The sequence below is a fragment of the Arvicanthis niloticus genome, chromosome 28, assembly GCF_011762505.2.
Source record: "Arvicanthis niloticus isolate mArvNil1 chromosome 28, mArvNil1.pat.X, whole genome shotgun sequence".
In the NCBI taxonomy this organism is placed as follows: Eukaryota; Metazoa; Chordata; class Mammalia; order Rodentia; family Muridae; genus Arvicanthis; species Arvicanthis niloticus.
This window is the reverse complement of record NC_133436.1, coordinates 16,361,099-16,380,095: the sequence shown is the minus strand read 5'-3', so window position 1 is coordinate 16,380,095 and position 18,997 is coordinate 16,361,099. Positions and strand designations below refer to the sequence as shown.

The following is an 18,997-nucleotide window of genomic DNA, read 5'->3' as shown; positions in this document are numbered from 1 at the left end:
ACAGGTGTTTCACCCCGAATCTCTCATGGGTGACATCATATTTTCATCTGACTTCATGGCAAACCTTCCATAAGGGGCTCTGGGAAAGCGGGCTCCATCTTCTTAGTGTAATGTGTTTTTTATGGGAATTTGTATAGACTATGACATGGTCCATTTTATGCTATTTTGAAGGAAGGCTCAGGAAAACAAGTATAGTCCAAATATCTTGAAGGTGGGGTATCTGAGAATCTGGTGCTGGCCTCTGGCTGAGGCATTTTTGATGTGTTGACATAGCTCAGAATAGCCAGAGTACACAGGAGAGGAACAGAGGCCAGGAAGGACCTATCCCTCCTATGACAGCGCATCCTCAGGCTAACTACTTTCGAGATAACTAATCCACTGCTGAGAGAACTAACACACTCTTGGGATCGTGCCATTAATCCACCCTGAGAACCTCACAGCACACTCACCTCTTCTGGACAGTATCTCTTCATTCTGTGATAATAGTGACTAAAATTCAAGATGAGTTTCATAGGACATGACAAACCACAGCAAACGGGATGCCATCTTAAACTTTGGTATAGAAATCTTGAGCGTGATGGTAGCATCACACAGACTTTTTGATGCAACCTCAGGGTGAGGTGATCCATTTCTCTCACTTTTAGAGGTTTCTGCACTGAGCCTTGTGCTCTGTGAGCCATCAGAGCGCTGGGAGTGTGTGGCAGAGAAACTTCATGTCATGGCTACTGGGAAGGTAACCTCAGGAAGAGGATACCCTGTGAGCTAATTTCTCCAGCTTGGCTCCAACTCCTAAGATCTCTAGCACTCCCCGAAATAGTCTCACTGGCTGGGACCACGTTTTCCATATAGAAGCTTCTGGGGGAACACTTCACAGCTGGACAGTGACAGCAATAATGGTTGTAACAAGGGTGAACATTTGCATAGCATTTATTACAACTTGTCTTTTCCAAAACTCATTTCACATATGAATTTGCTTAATCCTTCCAGCCAACTAGAGGGGTGGTTTCATTAGATTTCTCCCACTTACAAGAAGAAACACCGAGTAAGCAGTTGTTGTGTGACTTTTCTTGGGGATAAAAACAAATGTTTGTTTACCCCTGATGGGAAGCACTAGAAACAGAACAAAGCAAAGAATCCCCCATACCCAGCATAGGAAACCTATGACGTTATTGGGGTTGCTTATAAAACTCAAAGGAAGTTGTGTCATTGAAATTTACCTTAACAGTGACAGCTCAGGAGAGCTGTATCCTGGAGCGCCCAGCATAGCTTAGAGGGAGCTCGGCTGGTGGGCCAGTCTCCTCTTTCTGCCTATGGTCACTACTCACGTAATGTTGGAGTAGTAACTTGTGAATCTAGATACTTCTAGAACCTGGTACCTTACATGAGATTCTTTTCTCCCTACAAGAGGGAATACTTCAGATGGGAACTCTCTAGTACACAACAGTTTAACCCACCCATTCCTGGATTGGAGTCACCATTTCTGGCTGTGTAACTGTACTGTTTTTTGTTCAGTGTGTACAGAGCAACTCTTTTCTTCTAGAATAAACCATCATGGCTTTTCTAGGCATTTGCTTCAATGGCTCCTGTGTTTATAGCCTGGGGTCTTTATTTTCTGTTTTCTGTTTCTTGGGTCTCAACTCACTTTTCAGTTTTCAGAAACCCTTGGCTTCCTGAAGCAGCAAGTGTGTCTCCTGCATTAAAAGCAGCAAGAAGGTGTCTCCTGCTGCTACAGTTTGCTCCACCTGCTCCTGCTGTTTCATTGCCATGCTGAACAGCTGGAGGGTGATTCTGAGATGATAATAGGCATCTCTTGGGTGGTATTTTGGAAACATTTGGGCAAAATCTGCTGAAGCAGCCAAAAGTAAAATATACAATTTATCTTGATATATGGCTCAGGCAAGTTTTAAGATTTATATCAGTTAGCCAAAATAGTCACTTAATGGTTAGGAAGCTAGAATTGCTAGATCTTAAAAACCAAAGGGAGAAGCCCAGCTAATATACTGTTATTAAAGAATAACAGTATAATATACTGTTATTAATATACTCTTAATAAGCTAGACTTAATAATATACTGTTCTTAAAGAAGCGGGAAGTGGATAGAGAACAGATCTTTATCTCAAAGCATCTCTCTCTCTCTCTCTCTTCTCCCTCTCTTCCCCCTCTCTTTCCCCTTCCTCCCTGCCTCCCTCTTTTTCCTCCTCTTTTTTGTTTTTAATATCTTGAGACAAAGTCCATCATATAGCACTGGCTGGCTTAGAACTCACGTAGGTGAGGCCGGTGCTGAACTCATACAGATCCTCTTTCTGCCAACCAAGTGATGAGATCAAAGGGTGCACTACGAGAGTGGTCAGTCTTGATTCTGCAACCCTTAAATTCATGTGTCCTCTTTAAGAAACTCTTAAGACTATGACTCTTTTTGCCCAGTTACCAGAGAGGGAGGGAGGGAGAGAGAAAGAGACAGAGAGAGAGAGACAGAGAGAGAGAGAGAGAGAGAGACAGAGAGACAGAGAGACAGAGAGACAGAGAGACAGAGAGACAGAGAGGGAGAGAGAGAGAAGATCCAAGTGCTGGCTGGTATGAGCAGTTCCTCTGCCCAGTGGGCATGCAGACATTCTTGGCATTGCACCTCATGACTCTTTGATGGATCTATGTCTGTATCTTCATCCCCAGCTGCCTTAGGGTCCCCTGGAAAACAGGATTTCCAGCCACTTTTACCACATAGCTCAGTACTTAGGGCTAAGTCTGCCATGGAGTCCACTCGGGATGAAGCACCAGGTCAGCCCATATTGATCCAATTCAGATGCTGTCGAGAGTCCTGCATGCAAACATTTGCCTTATGACTTGATGGGTAACTTGTGACATAGAATTTCAATCATTTAGTTTTCTTATTTCTTGTATCCAGACTACCCAGGGCCAGATCCTAGTACAGAATCCACACCCACCAGGGAGCGCTCTCATTACTCCTCCATGTCACCAGGGAATAAAAGTCCCCAAAAGAATGCATCTCCCCTTTTGAGTATTGCAAAAGTCACATACTTTGTGGGTAAGGAATTGCCTTGAATGGCTTTTCACTTTCCTAAGAGAATCCTGCAGCTTGCAGTGGGAGGCAGCTTGCATGCAGTCTTTCTCTCATTGTGTTCAGTCCATGGGGCTTAGGATAAAGGAAGCCATATAAAGGCAGTGGTGAATCGCCAAGCTTGGAAATAGCCTGTCTTTTTAAAATAAAATGTGCACAGACAGAACACTTGCCCATATAGAAATACTCTGAGCTATAAAGCAAATCTCACATGGCCAGGGATTCAAGTCACACAAATATGTTCTTTGACAACAGTGGGGTTGGTTAAATGTTGGTAATAGAAAAGTGCCCAGAAAGACCTTCAATACTGGGGAATCAAATGATACATTTCTAAATAACTCACACTGCAAAGAAGAGGGAAACAAGAAGGTGTTCTGAACTCAAAGCCCATCATCTCAAACTGCTGTTTAAGCAGTGCTTAGAGCAGAATCAATTGTGCCAAATGTCTTTGTTAGTACGTGTCTTAAGTCATTCTGAGTTGGCGGCTCAGTTTGCAGAGGGCTGGCCTAGCATGCTTAGGCCTAGAAGCCCTGTGTTTGATTCCCCAGTGCCGTATACACTGAGTGTGGTGTTGTTTGCCTGTCACCTTAGCATTGGGGATGTGGAGGCAGGTAGGAGAATCAGGAGTTTGAGGTCATTCTCAGCTACTCAGTAAATTTAATGCCAGTTTGGGTTATGTATGACTCTGCCTTTTTTAAAAAATCTATTAATTAATAGATAATACAGTTTTCTCTAAGCTTACTTCATCTAGTCATCAGATGGATGGATAGAGCTTTGTAAGAGCTGACGGGCTTAGTAGAGAAGGCAACCCATGAACCAGGTACAAGGGTATATGTTTCAATTTAGTTATTGTTTATATGTTTTTTTCTGAAAGCATGGATGAGTTAAGAGATAAGCAGAGCTATGTCTGACATGAAGGGGACAGCTGAACCCAGACCCCTGTGGTCACAGATGCCCCACACTGGCAAGTATTTAGACACAGCAATCACCCTTCAAAATCCAGCATCACTTACTTCAGGGAAGTGGGAGACCCCACATTCCTCTTGATGTCACTCAATCTGGTAAAAATAAGGCTCTTGGTCCTCCCTGACTTCTGCCATTCATTTTCCAAACTGTAAAGAGATGGCCATGTGTCCATTTGGGAATTAAATTAAATGTGATGAGCGTTAATGGGAAGTCTCTCTGCTTCACACCTGGCTGTGAACTATGAACAAAGGTACCCTGAGGGGTCCTGTGTAAAAACACATTGTGAAATCTGTGCATAACCACAAAGGCTAACAAAGGCTTGGAAAGGAGGCTTCAGCTGCCATCTAGGCTTATACTAAGCAGTGGAGGAGGGTATTTGTAAGCCCCTCGGGGGCAGAACATGAGAGTGAAGGGGTTGTAGGAAATGAAGCTTGAGTGTGTGGAATAGGCTAGGCATGCTATTAGAAAGTGCTGCGGGGACAAGGCAGCAAGGATTTTCTGGGATGCTAGGAGCTATGGCTAGTAGAAGGGGCTGTCTGTGCTAGAAGACACTGGCCTGCCTAGATCAGGGTCTGGGGACACAAGGCTAGAGAACAGAACGGATGCCACTCTGCACACTCTTGTGTTTTAAAAGGGAGCACAGAGGGATGGAGAGATGGCTTGGTGGGTGAAGAGCTTGCTGAGTAAACATGAAGACTTGACTGTGGATTCTTAGCACCTGTGGAAGAAACTGGGAAACAACAGTTTGTCCCTGTAGTCCCAGTGATGGAAGACAGGGGCAGGAGGAGGCTGCCTGCCAGCCAGGCCAACTGAGCATGCCAGCTTCAGAATCGGGGGGGGAGAGCTTGAGTCAAAGAATAATGTGGAAAGTAATGGAGGAAGACACCTGCTGGCCTTTGTCACACTTACACACACTCTCACACACACACTCACACACATTCTCACACACATACACACTCTCACACACACATACACACACACACACACACACACACACACATATATATATATATATACATACACACACATATACACACACTCATACACATTTACATACGTACACACACATACACACATACTCATACCCACTCACACAGTCTCACACACTCATACACATACATACACACTCTCTCTCTCTCTCTTTCTCTCTTTCTCTCTCTCTTTCTCTCTCTCTCCCTCTCTCTCCCTCCCTCCCTCCCTCCCTCCCTCTCTCTCTCTCCCTCTCTCTCTCCCCTCCCTCTTTCTTTCTCTCTCTCTCTCTCTCTCTCTCTCTCTCTCTCTCTCTCTCTCTCTCTTTCTCTCTCTCTCTCTCAGACACACACACATACACACCATAAAAGAACTTAAGGCAAGGGTGGAAAGTTCACCTTGAAGATCTAAAAATGGACTCTGGGATGGAGGAATCACACATCTCACGCTTAGTGATGGGGACGGGTGTGAACTCATTTGAGAGGCAGTATTGCATAGTGTGTAGGACCAGAAGGTCGAAATAAACCTTGATTTCAACAGAAGCTCTTGGCACATTTCTGAAATTAAGTGCCTTCTCTGGTTTGGTGCAGTAAAGATTCTTGTCCACAGACTTGAGAAAGCTAAATATTTGTGAAGGGCTTAGCACGGAGCCTGGTGGATAAGAAAGAACAAACACTAAGTATTAGCTACAATGAGGAGCTGGGTGGTGCTGGGAAATCCTCATTTTGGAATTCACAGTGTGTGCTGAGCCTTATAGAAGTAAAATTGATTCTAATTCTATTAATGACAGAAAGTGAATAGTATCTACCCTGGGATAAAAAAATAATATGCACTAATACCGATTCTCAAAGTACAATGTCACTAGTTTTAGCCTGTGCTTGTGAAAGCACCTATTGAAATCTCAACTATTGAGATTTAGAAGCAGTCGGTATGACAGAGACGAGCCTAGAGCCTAGACCTAGTGGCTCCCGGCCACTGCAGTACATTCCCTGCTATCAGCTCAGCTACTCATTCAGACTAGGTGCATCTGAGCTCTATATGCTTTGCAGTTCCTACTTTGTTGGAGAATAACCATGATCCCATTCCTGTCTCTTGTGGGGAAAAGTATTCCTTGCATAGATGATCTTAGTTGCTGTCTTATTGCTGTGAAGAGACAGCATGACCAAAGCAACTTATAAAAGACAGAATTTAATTGGGTTATGCCTTTCCTACCTGAATGTGGTCGAAGGCAGGCACGGCTCTGGAGAAATAGCTGAGACATCTGATTGGAAAGTTGCAGGCAGAGAAAGAGTGGACCTGTAATAGGATTTTGAAACCTTAAAGCCAACATCCTCTTACAAGAGTAAACGTCCTAGTTCTTCCCAAAACAGTCCTGCCATTTTGGAACAGAGCATTCAAGTATATGAGCCTATGGGCCCCCAAAACAGTTCTGTCTTTTAGGGCCAGAGCATATATGAGCCTCTGGGGACCATTCTTATTCAAACCACATTCTAAGAGAAAATGAAAACGAAAAGCCATCTTTCCCCCATATGCTGGAACTCTCACAAAGACGACTCTAAATTCCAAATTATTGTCCCAGTTTGAAGTAAAATATTTTGGCTTCTTTGCTCAGTTCTTCTTTTTGCTTGGTTCCAATGGTTGTGTTTTTCCTAACAAGTTCACAGTCTTTCTCCAGGAAGACAGTTAAAAACATATGTGACCGGGCCAGCTAAACGGCTTGGTAGGTAAAGGTGCTTGCAACCAAGTCTGACAATCTGAGTTCAATCTCCAGGACCCACATGGTGAAGGAAGAAAATGAGCTCTCACAAATAGTCTTCTGACTTCCTCTGAACCACATGGCATGTTGCTCCTCCACCCCGCAATGAATGTAAATGTAATTTTAGGGGCTTAAAAAGAATATGTGACGAGTTTATTATCGACTATAACACTAAGAGTAATATTTATACAGAGTCCTTATTTTGCCCTGGCTTTTGCAAGAAAGTATATGGCTTTGAATAATAACTGAGTTATTTCCTCAACTATAAAATAGAAGTAAATTGTTACCATGAAAATTTTAAAAAAGAAAATTTATTATATTGCTACATAATATCAGCAAACACATGTAAATAACAATACACTGTTCATAGTAACATTGGCAGTATTAAATGCCTACAGATACAATCCAAGCTGTGCAATCTCTACACTGGAATAGGTAACATGTTGTTGAGTTTAAGAAAGAAGATTTGAGAAAAGCAGGGGCCCACCAACTTCCTGAGTGAGAGACTCATTGCTAAGGTGTCACTTTTCCTATGACTGAATAATGCATTCACAATCACAAATCTGAGCAAGAGTTTTGATTATAGACTCATGAGCTTATTCTAAAATTCTTAAGGTAGTTTAAGGGATTTATCATGACCAAAACCATTTGGAGAAAAGTCACTAAAATTGGCAGAGTGCTAGTATCTAATATCATCTGAACTTGCAGACTGTATTTGCAGAGACAGTGTGGTATTGTTATAATGACCAGACAAATGAATAGGTTTATCTATGTCTTTCATTTACCCAACCTGTTTAGGTTTTGGGGGGTTTGTTTGTTTGGCATAGGACTTTATTAAACATCTCTTCCTTCGAGAAATATGTTCTTCTCTGGGTTCCTTCATCGCTTTCTGTCTGCTCCCCACTCCTACTTCTTGTGGCCCCATCTCTTTCACCCATCCTCCCTTGTCATGTAGACTCCAGCCTTGCTCTTCTGTCTGCTTTCCTGTGCTTATAGTCATCCCCAAGGTTTCCCCATCTAACCCTGCAGCTTAGTGCACCATTGTCTGCATTGACTCATAGACTCTTCTGGTAAAATGTAAATATTATTGACTGCATTGTGCTGTCTGGTACCCATATGACTATGGATTGCTTAAAGTGTGGCCAGTGTGACTAACAACAAGTATGTTACATTTTACTTAGTTTAAGAAATTGCAAGAGCCACCTGTAGTCAGGGTACTGTACTGAACAGCGTGGGTCTAAGTTGCGTTGTTCACAAACCCTAGGTATGAGCCTATTAGCAAGCTTTGACCTGTGTTTGTTCAAAATGGGCTATCACGGGTTGCATTCCATTCATGAAGCTTTGTTTTAGTCTCTTGTCTCTGTAGCTCTATAATGGCCATTGGCTTTGTATTGAAGTTGAAAGTCGCCGATGGCAAGGCTGCTGAGGGCCATCGTCACATCTGGATGCAGGAGCTGAAGTTCCACATCACACTCACCTTGTAATCTCATTGCAAACCTACTTCTTCCCCTCCGGTTTGTCCCAACCTCAGCCAACAGCATTGCCTCCTTGGCTAGTTGCTGAGGAGTGAGGACTTCTCTCGTGTTTCTCCTCCTCTCTGCATTCTACCCCATGCTCAGTTGAGCACCAGGGTCTGTTGGCTTTGCCTCTGAAATGGATGCAAAATGCATACTCATTTCCATCAGTGTCCACAGTGGCATTGATTACCTTGGTTTCCTACCATAGATCCAAACTGATGTCCCTTCCTTCCTTTCATGTCTACAAAAGCTATTTATTATGCAGCTTCCAAAAGGATGCTTTATAACCTAATTCTAATCATGCTATTCTATGTTTCAGGACTTCCTGTGGCTTTTCATGGCAAAGCCAAATCTCTGCTATGTAGCCTACTATGTCCTGTCAATCTGGTCCTATGACCTCCAGTATTTTCCTACCTCCCCATTCTGGCCTTCTGGGCCAGGGACATCCATTGCCTGCCTTGTTTGTCTGAAGGTCTTTGTACTTGCACCGTCAGCAAGCCCGACCAAGCCACCTCAAAGCTAGCCAATTAATTCTTGTCTCAGGACAGAGGTCACTTTCTCAAATGACAGCCCTCCTCTGACTAAATCTATGTCTTTAGCCCAAGGCTGGGTTTTGGAAATAAATGAGATATCTTGTCACAGGTCCAAAGTACCCTGCCTAAACAGCCCTATAGCCTCGAAAGTATTCTTGACTAGAAATCCTTGAGTCTTCTTGGAGAATCATTGGAAAATAAACAGAATCCTTTTGGGCAAGTGTCATAGCCATGTTTCTGTATGGGGAATGCATATTGATCTTGATGCTTTTCACATACCCAAATATGCAAATTTAATGAATAATTTAAACAGAAATTTATGCATATTGTATTAGTCAGAATTCTCTAAATGAACAGACTAATGGGACCCATAATAAAAAGAGGTATTATTTGACTGACCTACAGGATACAGTTGGTTATTGCAAAGGTGGCTGTCACAATGGGATGGTCAATGGATTTGGTGGCTGTTCAGTCAACAATGCTAACATCTCATCAGTCCCAACCTAGTGTTAGACTCCCAGAGAGTTCCTGGAGAGCTAAAGTTTTTCAGTCAATGCTGGAATGCTGAAGACATTGGATTTAATAGCAGCCACAGAAACAGGGGAGATAAATTTGTCAATGAGAGTGAAGGTGAGCAGACAAAAAAAAACCAAAGATTTCCTTCTTCATTGGTCTTGAATGTGGACTACACTAGAAAGTATAGCTCAGATATAATATATTCTGGTTAAGAAAATCCCTTGAAGATGTGCCTAGCAATTTGGGTTTTAGTTGATTCCAGATGTAGTCAAATTGATGGACCACTAATGACCTACGTATGTTTGCCATGGTAACACACACACACTTAATTAATTTTGCTGTTCCTCATGTAGTTTTTACCTTTATGAAAGTCTTATTGCCACAATAGAAAATTAGCAAAGGTTTTCATAAAATAAATGACAGGGTTTCTGATTCTGACCTTGGATTTTATCAAAAGAGGAAATTTAAGTGATCTACTTAACTCCTGATGGTCATTTGCATAAAATTTGCATGCGCAACAATTATTTGCATACGTTTCCAAAATAGTGGAACAAAAACTGAATGTGCGAAATCCTATAGACTGCTTAAATCAGAAAGTGAAGTGGACAGTGAGAAACTTAGGTTTTCAAAATGAACATTAAATATAAATAGAAAAAAATGATGTTATTTAATCCATGAAAATTCTTTAAATTAGATAGGTGTACTAAAAATTAAAATAGGCCTTCCAACTTACTCCCCTACTGTTCACTGTCAGGGACAATGGGAACTAAGATGTGTGAGTTATCTGACAAGGTTGTGGGACCAGCCTCCACAAAGGCATTAACTAGACTGAGAATAATTACTGCAGCGTACATGTTTCACCTGTACTGTTGTTCATAACTTGGAAAACCCAAACACCTGAGAATCTAGTGCTGGGAAACTTAGTAGTGACACTGCCAGTACTGAAAGGATTATGTAGCCATCTATGTACATAGGAAGATTTTCATGTAGTAGGGGAAAGCTTGGCATATAATGTCAAGTAGAAGAGAAGGCTCAGACAGTGTGACCTAAGTAGCTAAAAAACAATGTTTATACCAGCTAATCTGTTCAGTGTGGTTAATTCTAAGGTGTATACCATTGCTGGTTTGTATTTTCCAAATATTTAAGCAAAAGCACATATTAGTTTTGTGCTAGCAAAGGCTGTTAAAAATCAAATTGTGGTAGTCGTGAGCAATAAACCACATAAGCTTATGGTTTAGGGCTAGAAAACAGTGCACAGCTCACAGAGCCTGGGTAGTTTATGACTACAGGGGGTAGTTGGCAGGAGGAGAGAGTCAGAGAGCCAGTTTTTGGAAGGTCTCCACATAATTAAACCATGATACTTTCATAAGACCAGTTAATACATTTCTGCTCTCCATTGGCCCTGGTATGACCCTTAATTCTATCTTTCCTCACTGGCCAGAAAGTCCAGCTGGCTACCAGCTTTGTCTTTACAAATATAAAACAGGTAGAGGTGGTAATTATTACTTAATAAATGTGAGTAATGGCAGCCAAGCATTTAAAAATACAAGGCAAAATGGCAGCTTCTTAATGGTACAAGATAGGAATTGTAGATCAGTGTTCAGTCTCTAGTTTCTGGTCCATCAGCAAACCACTAAAACTGGGAATACAGTACTTGCCTACCATGCATGAAGCACCGGGTTTCTTCCCACCTCTACCTAAAATCAAGCATGGGTGATTAAATGAATAAAGATCAAGAAACCATTTTAGTAAGTCTCCCAAACATTTCTCTTTAAATAAATTTAGATTAGAACACAGAAGAATGTACATAGCAGGGATTTGTTCTATGAGTTTTACTACAGGTGTGTGCAGGTACTGACTGGTAACATCAAATGCAATTTCAGTTTTGTTTACTTGTATGATTTATAAAAGAAAATAAAATCCCAGAGATTCTTGGTATGCCCTAGAGCACAGTCTCTGAAACTTCCTCTCCTAGCAGGACTGTTCCACACAAGAACGTCTCCTTAATTAGCATAGTATTTGTATTTATTCTTTGATAATTTCATACCTGCAGACAATGTATTTGCCTTAGAAAATTTTATACAATTCTAGTATATAGGTATTCAAAGCAGGAATACAAACAAAAACTCACTGACAATAAATTATAAAGACACTTATAAATTACAAATAAATCTATTTTAAAATAATTCTTGGTTACACATATAGTTTTACCATTTACTAAAGCAAGGACAAAAGTTTATGCTGACAATGTACTTATTTATTTTTTACATGAAGAGGTAAATATGGTTAAATATGTGAGACTTCAGGATGAGAGCATTTCAGTATCTTTTTTCCATAATTAGTTGATATGACTCAGTGGTTCTCAACCTTCCTACCCTGTGACCCTTTGATACAGTTCTTCATGTTGTGGTGATCCCCAGCCACAAAATTATTTCCGTTGTTGCTTCATAACTGTAATTTTCCTACTGTTATAAATCATAACATAAATGTATCTGTGTTTTCCTATGGCCTTACTGAAGGAGTCACAACCCAGAGGTTGAGTACCACTGAACTGATCAATCCTGCAAATACAGACATTTCATAAAAATACTTAGTACAAAATGGAAGACGTACATTTAGAGCCATTTCCAAAACTTTTGGAAATTCTGTCCCAATCCCAAGCCAAAATTCTTTGAATGATTATATAAATGTGTGTGTGTGTGTGTGTGTGTGTGTGTGTGTGTGTGTGTGTGTGTGTAAAACTAAGTAAGAAACATTTTTTAAAAATCAAAGCTTCCAACACCATATAGTACAAGGATAGACTAATTTGATACTTCTATGTTGGGTAGTAGAAAATATTAAAAGTCTTTTTTTTTTCATATTTGAACCATTGAGTTTCCATGATGTTAAAAAACTTGGGAAGTGCCATAAAACAACTACAATGTAGTAGTTGCTGGTCTGAGCTGAGAGTGTTGTTTCTGCATGACCGTCATGCACAAGGCAAGGTGTACATGTTGTACGTTCTGAACCAAAGATACAGTGAGGTCATATGACACATTGTGGGCAAGTGTCATGAGGAGTGCTTTGGATTTATTATTCAAAGGACTCTGCATTCATCTTGGGGGTTGTGTGTGCAAAAACCTTGTACCATTGACGGATATCTCACAACTGCCACTTTCTGTTGCATGACTTCATCTATGTGAGGTCACTGTCTACAATTTAAGCAGCTGGAGAGTTGTCACCCGCATCAGCCTCACTACGGAGCTTGCCAAAAAGGCACCTTGTCACTTTCTATCCTCATGTACTAAACTGGGGTGTGTCCAGCAGCCTGGGACTAAATCCCCTGGGTAGATCTGATACTTGGCTTTGAGAACTAGAGATCTAGCGCTGCTGATCTAGGCTAAGTCTAGGGACATCTTCGACCTGCTTGGAAATGATAACATCTTAGACTCTAGCCTGGCCTTCCTTCGGAGTCTACAAGATGTTTATATGTCGTGCACACACCTTGTAAGACTGACCACAGAAATTAAACATGCCTGGAGAGTCTACACGAAGTGTAAGTCTGGGTGTCAGTGACCTGGATCTTTCTCTACAGAGGGGAGAGCAAGGAGAAGGCTTGGGCTGTGAAATTTAAGCACTTTCTGTTTTCCTGAAACTCCCTTTCCTATTTTACATTGGAGTGTAATTATTATATTATAATTTATTATAGTGTCTAATATACAACGAGATTCAGTAACTTCAGCTGAAATCAGTGACTCTGGGCACATTTTCAAGCCCAGGCTTTAATAATGTGGCCTCTTGTACTAACTTCCTTGATGTCTTTTAGGAATTTATCAGAGAGCTGCTCTCCCGGATAAGAGGCATGAGGAAGCTGAGCCCTCCGCAGAAGAAGAGCGTATGATTTTGCAACAGGGTAAAATTCTCTTGGAGATGAAGAAAGAAACTGGGATTTGGACTCCACAGATACTTTTATTAAAAAGAAAATAACCATAGTTGTCTTTTAAAACAACATTTTTTGGTGTGTATGTGTGTGGGGGGGGTTAGACATTTATTCAAAAGTGTTCCTTCTTTTGTTGTTTTAAAGGGTTTTCATTATTATACTATTGCAATAGCAAAACCACTACAACTTGGACTGTACCCCAACCAAGGACTATCAAAGCAGATGCATCCACAAGGATGGGCAAGGCCAGGCCGTGTTTTTTGTAAGGACTCAGCTGTAATTTAAGATCTCACTATACAGGGAAGGTGGTTTTCTTACAGTCAGTTCGGTAAGACATTTTTAAATTATACCTTTGGCAGATGTCAAAAAGATCTCATGCTTGTATATATCTATAAAAACTATGTTTAAAATAAAGATGTAAGCTTTGTATCAGGTTCATGGAATAAGCCTGTGCTTGCCCTGTTAGACGTGGTCACAACACATGTGTTCTCGAAAGGCCTCCAGGCATTCTTCAGACAAACGTGGTCCACCTTCAGCATCCACTTTCTACCCCAAAGTGAAAGAACTCGGTGTGTTCATTATTATAATGAGCCACACTACACATGCGTGGAGTTGGCCAAGGGCTTAATTCGTAAAGTTTATTATTTCATTGGTTGAGATGCTTTGCCAGGTGATGTACTTATTGCTTCATTGTGGGTTTTTTTATTATTATTATTTTTGTTACGTTTTATGAACTCTTCATTTTGAAAACCAGCCTGATTTATAAAGAAAGGCCTACACTTCCTGAACTGAGTTTTGCAATGGAGAAAGGAAGCCCCCGTATAGCAATGGGTTCTCTGCTTTCAATGCAATATGCTGTATTATCTCTGCCCATGAAAGCAGGTCAAAAGGAAACCATCTGATTGAGCCTCTTCCTTCTTAGAAGCAGATTCTGGCCTTTTCTGTGCCGGCACCATCAATCCAGAAGTGTGAAATAAGGAGATGGGAAGACTCCTCAAGACCTTTGTTGGCTTAGAAGTCTGGCTTCATCTCTCATTTCTCTCAGTGGTTCGTGGTCATGATTGTGACCTTGATTTCCATGTTAGGAGCTAGGTCTGACTACCTACCCTAACCCCACAGCTACCTACCAGCTCTTTGAGTCGAATTAAAATTCATATGGGATGTAGGCAGGGTAAAAAAACTGAGTAAAAGCCCTTCCTTCCTACCTTCCAGGAAGCCCCTGCTGCCTCCCCCTGGAAACCCTGCCTGCCATAAGATGTCTCCAGGTGGCCCTGTCTAAAAACAGGGACCAGGCAATTTATATCAAGGGTGCTTTGAACATATTTTATTTTTTAAAAGAACTATGTTTGTGAATTTTCCGTATACTGGCAAGCTTTTGAAAATGTATTTAATTTTGTAATGTTTACCAATGATTTATTTACAAGCTATTTACTCAAATAAAGGGAGCTGCTTACAAGCTTGTTTGTGTGTGTGATGGTAGAACATATTGGGGGTGGGGGGGGTGTTTGGTGCGGTCTCTGGGTATCACAAGCACTCATCCTCATGTTCCAAGTAGGTGCAAGCATTCAGTTCTTATGCTTTTCTTGGTGTCAGCAGAAGACCCAGCCACGTTCTTGGACTAAGAAAGAAACAAGATGAGCAATATGTGTTCAGCCCTGCTTGGCCCTATTTCAAGTCCCTCCCAGGATGTGCTTTATCCATTTCAGTAAATCTCTCCTTTCCCATTGGAAAGACACCTGTAAGAAGATCTCAAATTAATAAAGCATTTCAGATACTAACAGAATGTCATGCATGTTAAAAATCAGGGAAATGGCACAGGTGCAGGATTTCCACCAGGATTGACCAGCCCAAGTTATGAACATCAGATGAAGCAGGAGTTCGTTTCCCCGCCCCCAAATCTCTCACCCCATTTGTGCACACTCTTCTTTCCTGCCTCAGCTCACTGGCATCACTAGATTTCCTGGGTGATCCTGGTAGATGCTAGGCCAAATCTTGGTTCCCATCCTTCCCCAAAACACTGAGCCACCCAGTTATCTAATACCCAATGAGTCTTTGTAGAGCCTCACTAGATTGCTGCAGCCATCTTAGAACGGGCTTTTCCATGTCCAGTCTTGACTCTTTCTGCTGTCCCTACCCAGTAGTCAGAATGACCAGGTCATTTCACTCTTTTCCTAAAAGCTGACTCCTTATCACACCTTAAGTGGTGCCTTGCCACTTCAAGTTTTGGTTCTGTTCCTTACTCTTAGATTCTTGGGGTTTCTGAACTGCCCTGTATAGTTTTCTCATAAAAGGTGCATAAAATATTTTACCTGAGCCTAGAGCATCTTCTCCACCAGCAGGCTCTGTTGAGGGAGCTGGAACAGATTTTCCCAGTCCTTCCGAGGGTTCACACATGATGCAGAATGAGCTCCATCATAGCAGGTATCTGTAATGTTATGACTGCGTGCCCATGTGTGGATCTGTCAGGTTAGGCCCCAGGATCCTCAGTCTGGGGACTGGAACATAACTTGGCATCCATACCTATGCCTGGCTTATCAAAGAGGTCATCAAGTGTTGAAGACTCATCCAGAAGACACTTTTCTCCCCAGCTAAGGTGATCTGAGCCCTAGATCTGAGAATATAGTTGAATCATGTGAGAAGCTTAAAACAACACAGGCACATAGAAGTTTTGCTGTGAATCTTTAAAATAACAAAGCTAAAAATGTATTTACTGTATGATCCAGCTGACTCACCCCAGGGTATGTACCGAAAGGAGCTGGAATCAGCACTGTTTGCAACAGCTAAGGCGTGAGTAACCAACATGTCCATCAACAGGAAGTGAAGAATGAGATCCCGTCTTATGCCACAAAATGGACAGAAGTGCAGGACATTATACGGAGACAAAGCAGGCACAGAAAGACAAGACCACAAGCTCCCTCATGTGTGCAGAAATGGACAAAGTCGGTCTGACACAATAGGGTTTGGCTACACTGGTATGGGATGGAGTGGATGGGTGTGTGCTGTAAGCATGTGCAGGCATGCCATGTGGAAGGAACACCGTCAGTTGTACAGAAACCACATATTTACAAAAGCATATGTGCCTAAGTGGTATAATTAATCTGTCTTCACTTGCTGCTTGAGAATAGTAAGCCCAGGAAGCCATTAGCGAACTGAATTTGTTTGCTGGGTCACGGTTCATCAGACAGTTTTTAAAAGACCAAATAGAAATTAAGCTCGGGGAAAATCTGGTGCTACCAGATCAGTTCTCGTCAGGTTCCTAAATGACTGGCCATGGTAACCTGACACTGCCTCTGTCACATTTGGCTGATGGGGAAGTAACTTATGGTTTGCTTTTCTCTGTGGTTTAGTAGCAGTAAATAATCTCCTTGGTGCCCAGCATAGCCTTTTGAGGAGAATTACTGACTCAAAGGTCTCTGCAGATAGCTCACTGATAAATGGCAGGGGAGACTCTTCATCTTTTAAGAGGTACTTTGGGCAGTGTCTTGACCACCAAGCCTGTAACACAAATGCAGTGACTAGTATGCGCATTCTGTACTGTCAGTTTGTATTTTCATCTAAGAATGCCCTAAAGATTTAGCCAATTACCTCACTTTGTAAATGGCACTAGCCTTTGAAAAATCCCTCCAGATAGAGTTAAAAAGTAGCATAGATTTTTGTCTTCTCCCCTGAATCTTATTTTCTGTTTTGAGCACATGTTTCCTTTAGGGCTAAAAATTTAGTTCACCCATTTCATTTTACTAAAAGAAAAATTAAAGCTATAGTTCGTATAGTATAGATCTATAAGATCTTCAAGCAACTGAAAACTGTGAGCAAAATACATTAGGGTCATGGAAGAGAGAGGAGGCAGGAAGAGAAGAAGCAAGAAAGATAGAGAGAACAACATAGAGACTATAAGCCAATAAAAAAAAAAAAAAAAGAAAGAAAGAAACAGCGAGGCATTCAGAGACACATGAATGGCTGGGTAGGAGGGGAAACACACACTGCCTTTATGTCCTGAGAATGTCCACAGGTAATGCAGGTGAAGAACCAGGGCCAAAAGTCTTGGAGTGCAGACCCACACTGGAAACTATATCCCAAGGATTGGTCCAGTGGAGCTCTGGGGCTCATTCAACACCTCAGATCTCAAACTCAACTTGATTGGATTTCCTACTGTCTTCCTTCCTTCCTTCCTACCTTATCCCCAGATGTCCACTTTGTCACATTCTTTCTGTGGATACACCTCACTCTCCATGATGCTGCTCTGGGAACAAATACCATCTGCCCAAAGGAAGACCTGGCCAGGCTCCCCATCCCCCAGGCCTTGAAGGTATACCCTGCCTACTACATGGAGTGAATATTGCTTCTTCTTTTCTTCCTGTGATAATTTCTTTCCACGGGTTCTCAAAAGTAAACACTCTGCTTGACTGCTGTGTCTACTCACCATCCATCATCCTGTCTAGCTCACTGTCTTAGTTAGGGTTTCCACTCCTATGAAGAGAACTATGATCAAGGCAACTCTTTTAAAAGATGTTTAACTGGGGCTGGCTTACAGATTCAGAGGTTCAGTCCATTATCATCAAAGCAGGAAGCGTGGCAGCATCCAGGCAGGCATGGTGCAGGAGAAGATGAGCATTCTACATCTTATTGCAAAGAGAGCCAGGAAAAGACTGACTTCCAAGCAGCTAGGAGGAGGGTCTCAAAGTCCACCCCAAGAGTAAGAGTGACACATGTTCTCCAACAAGGCCACACCTACTCCAACAAGGCTGCAGCTCCTAATAGTGCCACTCTCTGGACCAAACACATTCAAATCACCACATTCCACTCCCTGGCTCCCATACCCTTGTTCAAACATATAAGTCTATGGGGCCATACCTAGCCATAGCATAATGCAAAATACTTACTCTGCCTTTAAAAGTCCCATAGTTTGTAGCGGTCTCAACGATGTTAAAGGTTCAGAGTCTCTTCTGAGATTCATCCAATCACTTATCTGTAATCTTCTATACAATAAAGAAGCTCACATACCTTCAACATCACAGGATATACATTACCATTCCAAAATGTCATAGTGAAGAAATACTAGACTGAAGTAATACCAACACCCAGCTGGGCAAACTAAAACACTGCATCTCCATCTCTGATTTAAAAGTGTTCTTCATATCTCCAACTCATTTCATCTTTGTTGACTGCAACCAACTTCTTTCTTTTTGGCCTGTTTCCACTTCCTGTTGGCAGCTTTCCTAAGCAGGTATCCTGCATCTCTGACATCTCTAACATCTTGAAGTATCCAAGGAAACTTCAATTTTATACCTCCTTCTTTCAATGTATAGGATCTGCACATGATCTTCTGGGCTCCTCTAAAAGGCTTGGGTCACTTCTCTAGCTTTGCCCTGTGTAGCAAGCACTCTAGGCTCTGGTTGACTCCACTCCACTGCTGCTGCTATTCTTGGTGGTCATCCCATGGTACTGGCATCTCCAATATGCTAGGATCTTCTGATGCAAATAGGCTCCACCAATGGCCTCTCATAGGCTTTTTTCATGATAACAAGCTTCAACTTCTTTGCATGACCCCTTTGGTCCTAGCTGAAGCTGTACTTTGAACAATTGCCTTCCCTGGCCTTTCACAGTGCCAAACCTCAGCTGCTCATCGTGATCTCTTCCTACCTTCAAAAGCAGTACCACCTGGGTGATTCTTACATGTTTTCAAGTCCAGCTACCACAGGAGGTTCAACCTTGGCTATCTCTAGAGCATAGCTTCTTTGTCCTCTC

The 18,997-nt window shown here is 41.8% G+C and overlaps 1 protein-coding gene across 2 annotated transcripts in view; it reads left to right on the top strand.

Annotated features, from left to right (window-relative positions):
- The window catches only part of Ppp1r14c (protein phosphatase 1 regulatory inhibitor subunit 14C), a 92,427-nt gene extending 77,719 nt beyond the window's left edge, over positions 1 to 14,708 (top strand). For both annotated transcript variants that reach the window (XM_076926792.1, XM_076926791.1), the window contains exon 4: positions 13,139 to 14,708. In XM_076926792.1, coding sequence (XP_076782907.1) covers positions 13,139 to 13,213 — 75 coding nt within the window. In that variant the 3' untranslated portion in view covers positions 13,214 to 14,708. The remainder of the gene's footprint in view (positions 1 to 13,138) is intronic.
- The last annotated feature ends 4,289 nt before the right edge of the window (positions 14,709 to 18,997 follow it).